The sequence below is a fragment of the Alosa pseudoharengus genome, unplaced genomic scaffold (assembly GCF_046254945.1).
Source record: "Alosa pseudoharengus isolate Yale_2024_CS ecotype anadromous, Long Island Sound unplaced genomic scaffold, YU_APseudo_1.1 YU_APseudo_1.1_scf_11, whole genome shotgun sequence".
Taxonomy (NCBI): domain Eukaryota; kingdom Metazoa; phylum Chordata; class Actinopteri; order Clupeiformes; family Clupeidae; genus Alosa; species Alosa pseudoharengus.
Window position 1 is genome coordinate 30,308,685 of NW_027468576.1, and position 8,646 is coordinate 30,317,330.

Genomic DNA, 8,646 nt, shown 5'->3' on the forward strand with positions numbered 1-8,646 from the left:
GCCGAGCCAAGCAAGATGGCTCTTTTCTTTCATGTGCCTTTTGTTTTCCAGCAGATGTTTTTCAGCTGCGATTTCTTTGTGTTGTGTGTGAAGGAGCGGCGTCTGGCCAACAGAGGGCGCCGCTGCAGCTCCAGTGTGGCTGTGGCTGGGCGGCGTGTGGGCCGTGGCCTGCAGGGAGCGGGGAGGCTGACGCAGGATCGCAGGTTCCTCTTTGTCCCTGTAAACAATCCTGCATGAGGGATCACCATAGAGAGAGCGCACCGTACATATAAAAGATTAAAAAAAGCCATTCTCCATTCTATAGAGGAGTCTTCATCGTTTAGTCTTCATGCTTATTTCCCAGCATCCTTTTTCTTCAATAAGTAGCCACGAGCAAGGGTCGTCCAGCTGGATCTCCAAGACAAAACAGTGCACATAGAGAGATGTGTGAAGAGAGAAAAGGAGAGAGGGATGGAGGGAGGGAGGGAGAGAGAGAGGGAGAGAAAAAAAGAAAGAGGGCTCTGTTGCTGAGGTCACCACAGAGGCACGAGGAGTGCATTCTACAGTGCCGACCCCAGAGCTCTGCGGAATGTGCGGATGCTTTCCAGGTCTGGTCTGAAGGAGGAGGAGAAGGAGGAGCAGGAGGAGGAGGAGGAGGGAGGCTCTCCAGGCTGGGTGCAGCAGCAACAACAGTGGCAGCGGAGTCCATTTATAGCAGCTGAGAGGACTTTAGGAGCAGGGAGTGTATCAGTTCAAGCCCCAGAGTGTCTGGAAAATCCCAGAATAATTGTCACTTTCCAGCCTCCTCCTCCTCCTCCTCCTCTCTCTCTCTCTCTCTCTCTCTCTCTCTCTCTCTCTCTCTGTCTGTCTCCCTTCTCCATCCCATTCTCCCTCCCTTCCTTTCTTTGCCATCTCATTCTCTGTCCCCTTTTACCCATTTCCCTCTGGCTCTCCCTCAGTTCCACTCCTTACCCATATTTTCTTCTCCGCGCGCTGTGTGTGTGGCAATGGACTGTGTGACAGTTAATTTCACAGCCATAATAGCCCGTCTGCGCAGTGCATCCTCCTGAACGACTCGGCGCATATGGACATAACTGCACACATGGGGGGGGGGGGGGGGGGGCTGTATGAAGCTCCCTTTTTTCCCTCTGAGCGAGTCGTTTTGATTGGTGATGTGCGGGCGGCTGTGGAAAGGGAGAAATAAGGCTTGCAGAGGCAGATGTGTCCTCTGGCTGGGCTGCGAGGGGAGAGGCCTGACGTGGGGAGCCAGGTCTTTGGAGCAGAGCCTCAGCCAGCGGAGAGCCAACAGTGGCCTCGCAGTCTGTCTAGACAGGCCTGGTCCTGCCTCTCTCTCTATCTATCTCTTTCTTTCTTTCTCTCTCTCTCTCTCTCTCTCTCTCTTTCTCTCCCCCCACACCATCTCTCTGACTGCTCCCATAGACTCTCCCAGACTCGCGCAGTGCTGCCTGGCCTACCAAGTCAGGAGATGGAGAGAGCGAAAGGAGGCACGAAGGAAAATAGATGCTGAAAGGGAAATGAATGGAACTGGTGAGGCAGAGAGGAAAGAAAGCCACATAAGGTGCTGGTGTGTACTCTGTCCTGTTTCACTGTATCACAGACTTGTTTTAGATAGGTAGGTATTGTGTATAAGGCTGCCTTGAGATAGTGTTGTGTAGTGTAGTGCTTTTGACATGGAAAAAGGGCAGCAGGGCTGCTTGTTTTTGAATATTGGAATGTACTGACTTCCGTCTTTGTTCTCCAGTTGATTTGTGTAAGATAAGCTGAACACAACACCACTGGCCCTGGCCTTTCCTCATTTCATTTGTTTAACTCTGTTTTATTCACACGAAGGAGAGTATTTTCCATATATTGAAAACTCCCAATATGAGCTTCCCCAAGTTCTCTTTCCAAGTTTATGTGTTTTTTTATGAAGTATGTTTGAAAGGTTGTGGAGTTCCACAGAAAGACAAGGAACAGTTTGGTGTTTTTCTCGGGTGAAAAAGGTGCCTTGACTTCACAGTGGAAGAGGACATCCTTGGTTATTTCTCAGAAAAACCGAATCGTCCCCTCTCGGTTGGGAACATTTTGTTTCCCCATGCTGGGCTGGTATTTATATCCGTGTTCGACGTGTGGAATGACAGATCGAGACACTGCCAAGACGTGATCTCCTGTTTGTTTTGATGTCTCGGTTTTTGATCTCAGTGCTTTTCCCCCCGACCCCATTGCTTTAATAACATCATGGTGAATTTCTAAACTTTTGTAGATAAAAACGGCACTGTTGACATTTATGAAAAGGCCGAATGTTCATACTCACAGTTGGCCTCTGGAATTGTTTTTCCCCTTCCCTTTGTGTTTGTGTTCTGGGTTTTAATTGTTTCTGTTCCTTAAAGAAGTGCGGAGCCTCTGCCGTGCTCTCTGGAGCGAGGAATGGGATTGGTGGGTTGACCACAGTGTTCTGTCTCCTCAGGGCTTCCTGATTGGGGCGCGGCCAGAGAATGCGTGCGAGCCCATCGACCCGCCGCCGGTGCGGGACAACCTGACCGGGGCCTTCATCGTCCTCATCAAGCGCTTCGACTGCAACTTCGACATCAAGGTAACAGTTGTGTCATGGCCCCACAGTCCCTTAAGCTGTGAGTTGAACACCCTCAGGCCCACACTCTCTATACTCATGATTTAGAAAGCTGACTAAAAGGAATCCTCATGTACTGTACATTCATATACAAAGACACACTCAGACACACATACACAAGCACTCACACAAACACACTCAAGGTGTCTTCACAATGTTGTACGCATTTACAGGAAGGTAGTCTGGAACTAGGCTCCCATGCTTAATATGGGACAGGAAATAACACACACACACACACCACCCTCCCACCCCATTTTACTAAGGCATTCCGCTGCACTGACTCCTGTTGACTGAAACCCAGCCAGAAGGAGTGAGTGGCCGAGTGAGTGCGTGAGTGAGTGGGTACAGTTTGGCCTCAGTTACATGTGAAGTCGTAAGCGAACACCACCTTTACCTTCACTCCTTTAAGTGGCTCCTGGGGGGAGTGGGGGGTGAAGGTGAGGTGGGCAGGGGGGGGGGGGATAGGGTGACCACTATGCGGCGACTGACTGCACTCTCTCGAGGGAGGCCGTGCTAAAGTTTCACTGCCATAGCACCTCAGCTGGGTGAGCGTCTCTGCCGGTAGGAAATGGTGGGTAGGATACACGCAATCCCCATCTTGTGTTTCAGGGGGAAAAGGGGCAGTTTCATACACCCTGTGTGTGTGTGTTAGTGTGTGTGTGTGTTAGTGTGTCTGTACGTTTGTGTGTGTGTGTGAGAGTGAAGGGGAAAGTGTGACATCTCAGGTTCTTGAGTTTGTGTTCTCCTAATAAGTCTCTGTGGTGAGGCAAAGCACACTTGATCTGTGTCATTACTCAACCTTGAAGTCTGGCCCTGTTCAACAGGGAGGGGTGCACAAAGAAGTAAGTGTGTGTGTGTGTGTGTGTGTGTGTGTGTGTGTGCATGCATATCTACCCATGAGCGCATTTGGGTGTCTGTAATGTAAGGTGCATATGTTTATGTCTGCCCAAGCGAGTGTCTTTCTGCATCTGTCAGCCAAAGAAAGTGCATGCTTGTGTCTGTGTTTCTGTGTGTATGTGTATGTGTGTGTGTATGTGTGTGTGTAAGTGTGTGTGTGTGGGTATCTGTATGTGTGAAACTAGCAGGCAGTAACTTGTGTGTGAGTCAGAGTGAGTAAGTGAGTGAGTGAGAGTGTGTGTGTGTGTGAGTGCGTAGGCAGCCCCCTCATCCAGTCATGCCTTATAAGGCAGCAGTGCATCACAGAGGTGTTCCCTGTGCCGGGCTGAAACTGGAGTCTCCGGGCTCAGCGCTGCAGGCGCCTCCCAGAACCACCACACCACCTGGCACTGACCCCAGATCAGGCACTACACCCTTAAGACACTTACCCGCCAGACCACTGGTCCAGAGCCTGTGTTAGTTACACCAATCTCAGTTAAGGCACTCTTTCTTTCAGCTAATTAAGAGAGGGTGAATTAAAGGTTTGCTGTACATTAGTTGGCAAAAGTAGCTGTTTGATGAAGCTCTTCGAGCTGGTAGCAAACTGATCTGGAATCAGTATGTTACATTGGCAGGCGCACACAAACAAATGCCTAGTTTAGGAACAGATTGCTCTAGAGGGTCGTCGTTTGGGAGTACGCCCTGAGCTGACGCCAGCCGACTGACCCAGAATCAGTGAGTGAAATGAGCTGCAAACACTAAGCAGGTGTCCACTGTAGACTGTGTGTGTGTATATTGGCTCAGTGAGCTGGAAAGGTCAGCCGCAGGGGAGGCGCAGCAACTGCCTCTGACCTGAGATCAGTGAGGTGGGACAGCCCGTAGGAGCAGAGCTGCACCAAGCTGTCTGTAGATCAGTAGTCTGATGTAGGGGGTTATATAAGATGGTACAGTCAGGGAGGGTGAATGTTGGGAAGGGGGGGGGGGGGGGACTGGCTGACTCTGAAATTGGATCACTTGGTCAGGGGGGTTGTCGAGTGGGCTCCCTCCTTCCTACTTTCTACCCCTCTCTGTGTTTCTCTCTCTGTCTGTTTTTCTCTTTCCCCCTCTCTCCCTCTTTCTTTCTTCCTCCTTCCCGTCCTTCCCTCCCCTTGCTGTCTCATTCTCTTTCTCTCTCCATCCCTTCCCTCATACACACACACACACACACACACACATGGCTGCTGTGCTGCAGCGGATCGATTCAGATGACATTCCTGTCCTGCATGACTCCACACGTTTCGCGTGCGCCCAGCTTTTCCTTGTCAGTCCAGCGGGGCCCAGATGGAGAGGGCCGATCTTTTCACACCGCGGTGGCGGTGGCGGCGGCGGCGGCGGCGCTCACGGCCAAGACTGCTTCCTGCCTCCCGCCTCCCGCCGCAGCAGCCCACTGCTCCGCTCCCCTCCTGCATAGGGGCTGCTGGAGCCTGTTCAGCTGGCACGGGGCGCCGGTTACAGTACACAGGCACTGCTGTGTGTGTGTGTGTGTGTGTGTGTGTGTGTGTGTGTGAACTCACTTAACCCTGAATACTGAGGAGGTGGCTGTGGACATGCATTAAAAAGGCTGCGGCAGTCAGCAGCACTCAGTGTGGGTGTTAGGCAGATTGGTAAAGGCCAAGACTGGAATGATGAGCGATTTAGAGTGTGTTTCTGTCGCTGTGTGTGTGTGTGCACGCACGCCTGTGTGTGTGTGTTTTGCACGCCTGTGTGTGCGTACGCCTGTGTGAGTGTGTGCACATGCCTGTGTGTGTGTGTGCACGCCTGTGTCTATATGTCAGTATTAATAGCTATAGGGGGGAGAAGGCCAGTATCCAAGCAGACTTCAGGCACACATGATGAATGAGTGAAAGAGGGGATAGAGAGAGGAAAGAAGAGGAATGGTAGGAGGAGGGGGGCCTGAGCTGGAACATGGGCTTTGTGAAGACAGAGGGGGGGACTTCATCTGTAACCTGCATGACCCCAGCTGTGTGTGCGTGTGCGTGTGTGTGCGTGTGTGTGCGCGTGTGTGTGTGTGCGTGTGTGTGTGTGTGTGTGTGTGTGTGTGTGTGTGTGTGTTCCAAAAGGAGGGAGGGATGAGGGGGCACAGGAAAAACTCAACACTGGATCCATCTGTGTCAGAGATCTCTTCCCCCTTTTCTTTCTCTCTCGCTTTCTCTCTTCTCTCTCCTCTCTCTCTCTCTCTCTATATATCTCTCTCTCAGCGTTAGAGAGGAAGGCCAGTGAATCAGCCCTCTTCCTGTCTCCAGCGCCCCTCCCCCCTCTCCTCTCCTCTCCCTTCTCTCTCCCAGCACACACTTGCACATTCACAGAGCCCTCACACAATGGCATGTTATATAACACACGTGCTCTCCCACACACAGACACACACCTACCACCCCAGGCCAGACACCGCTAAGGATAGGTGTCGTTGTTGACCAGCTCTCTGGCCGAGGCCTTTGTGGAAGTGTTTTGTATGTTTTTTTTTTTTTTTTCACGTGTCGTCAGGACAGGGAGCTTAAGCGCCGGCCTTTCTAAAAGAGCTCCGGCCTGTCAGTCAGTCCGCCGGCCCCTCCGAAGGTGTTTTTGTCCGAGGGCGGCCGCCAAGGATATGCTCTTATCGGCCCGGCAATGCCCGCTCCGTTTCCCTGGTGTTGTGACACTAAACAATCCTGTGCACCTCTCTGAGCAGACTGACGCCATCACCTCGGGAGGCGGGAGGGGCTGTGTGAAACCAGAACACACACACACACACACACACACACACACACACACACACACACACACTCAGTCACACACCTTTAGTTAATGTGTCCTAGCAACAGAGGAAACACTGTACAGTACATTAATACTCAAACGCACACAGTACTGGATAAGTTTACACACACACACACACACACACACACACACACACACACACACACACACACACACACACACACACACACCCTGTAACAGTCTTCTCTACCTCACAGTATTATCAGTAACGGCCCCTCCCTGTCGTTTCGGCTCTTATCTAATCTTCCATTGGACTTTGAAACCGAATCCTTCTCCTCTTTAGATTTCCTTCTGAAAGAAAGAAAGAGAAGTGCAAGGCAGGGGAGAGAGAGGAGAGAGAGAAACATTTTCATCTACTCCATAACAGAAAGGTCTCCTCAATCAGGAGGTGTGAAAATCTATGGCAGTTGGAACAGCCATGACAACATACTGCAGTACTGTCTGCCATTGTGTGTGTATCTATCTGTGTGTGTGTGTCTGTGTGTGTGTCTGTGTGTGTGTGTGTTAGTAGTATGCTGCAGTAATGACTGATGATATCTTCTGTTCTAAAATTATTACTGGTCAGAAAGATGTCATGCTGAAAGGATTTGGTGTGTGTGTGTGTGTGTGAGAATTTTTTTGTAATTCCTCCATCCCAAGTCCAGTACAATTCCAACAAGACAGGTGTTATCATCCCGCTCCCAGTCAAATTTTACTCACCTGTAGTTATCTCCAGGTGATAGACAATCTCACTCTCTACAGTTATAACAGTCTGGCCCAGACCATAAACTCCATTAACACATTAACTTAACCCTTCCATTGGCACAGTACTAGAATGTGCTACAATGTGGAATATAACAGTCATTACAGTACATTAATCTGCATTTAGCCAACTAGATGTAAGTCTGTGGTGTCGTGTAAACCAACCCCACCAATGATCCCAGCCCAAGTCCCCTGCTCACACACAGAACTATGGATCCTTTCAACAAGGTAAACAAAAACAATGCTTGGGCCCCAATCTACTTCCTCTGCATTAAGATAACATATGGAATGTTAAAAAGGAAGTCTTGTGGGGCCAACTATGATGCTGATAATGGATCTCTCTTGAAAGGGTCCATAGTGATATCTACTGCTGCCGTGCACATGTGCTAAACTCTAACTCTTCTATCGCACTTCATATATGATTATTATAACATTATCGTAAAGGAAGTACATTTACTGAGAGTAGTCCATACTGTAACAGCAATGCATGGAATTCAATTAGAATGCATTTAGGGTCCACAGTAGCCTCCTATTCCCTGTAGGTTAAGAAACGTCAATTGTTCGTAAGAGGTTCAACCTAGTGTGTGCGCTTACACAACCCCCTTCAAACATTAACAGACCAGCCTGTCGTAAACACATTAACACACCTCACACTGGGACTGAATGCCTGTCTATCTATGGCTATGTCTATGATATCTATGTTTATGGTTATGGTTTAGCACACCCTTTTGTCCAAAACAACACACAGTATATGAACACTACACCAGTTAAAAATGTACAGTTTCAAATTAAATTGAAAAGCCTACATTAAGCATCATAGTAATAGTAATGATACCAACATATCAATAACAATGTCAAATATCAACAATGAAAATAATGAAATCAATAAAAAGCATTCACATCCAAACCGAACTCTGTAAGATAATTACTTAATAAGGTGCAAGGTGAACAGAGGAGCCATTAAACGCTTCCTGAAAGTCCCCAAACTACCACAAGAATGCGGAACACTAGGAAATTCTTTCCAGGAACGAAGAACTGCTGAGGAATCTTAATTGTGACCTTTTTGAGTTCATGTTTACCCACAGTATGTGTACCGTTCCTAGCTGTGACACGCTTTTATTCTGTTGATGTCTGTACACGCCGTGGCTTGCATCGGGATGCAGATTTCTTGCCTCTCAGATGCTGTTGTTTTGTCATGACACAGTAAATTAGAATGTCAGTCTGATTGCAGACGTCCAAATCCAAATGAAAGTGTCAGCGTTTGATTGCTGTTTTGATTGATCTGCTATCCTGCAGCCTGTTTCATCAGAGGCTGTGTGTCTCACATACTCATGCAACCTTTTGGTCTCTGTCATGCACGCATTAGCTCCCACAAGGTTTGTGTCTGTGTCTGTGTCTCTCATTATGTGTGGCTGTCAAATACATCCACGCCTACACATGTAAACACAGAGAGAGAGAGAGAGAGAGAGATACACAGATACATATACACAGATACACACACAGATAAACTCATATAAGAGTGCATGCGTGCGTGCGTGCGTGCGTGGTTGTCTTAAGCATACACATATGCTCGTCTTTAACCCTCTGTGGACCCCCTGCTGGGTGCCAGAGCATGAGCCTGTGGAACAGAC

General features: G+C 49.0%; 1 protein-coding gene across 1 annotated transcript in view; it reads left to right on the plus strand.

Annotated features, from left to right (window-relative positions):
* Positions 1 to 8,646, plus strand: part of rnf13 (ring finger protein 13) — a gene marked incomplete in the record, with an annotated part of 41,806 nt that overhangs the window by 10,495 nt on the left and 22,665 nt on the right. Inside the window, 1 exon segment of the mRNA XM_076278828.1 lies at positions 2,447 to 2,572. Coding sequence (XP_076134943.1) covers positions 2,447 to 2,572 — 126 coding nt within the window.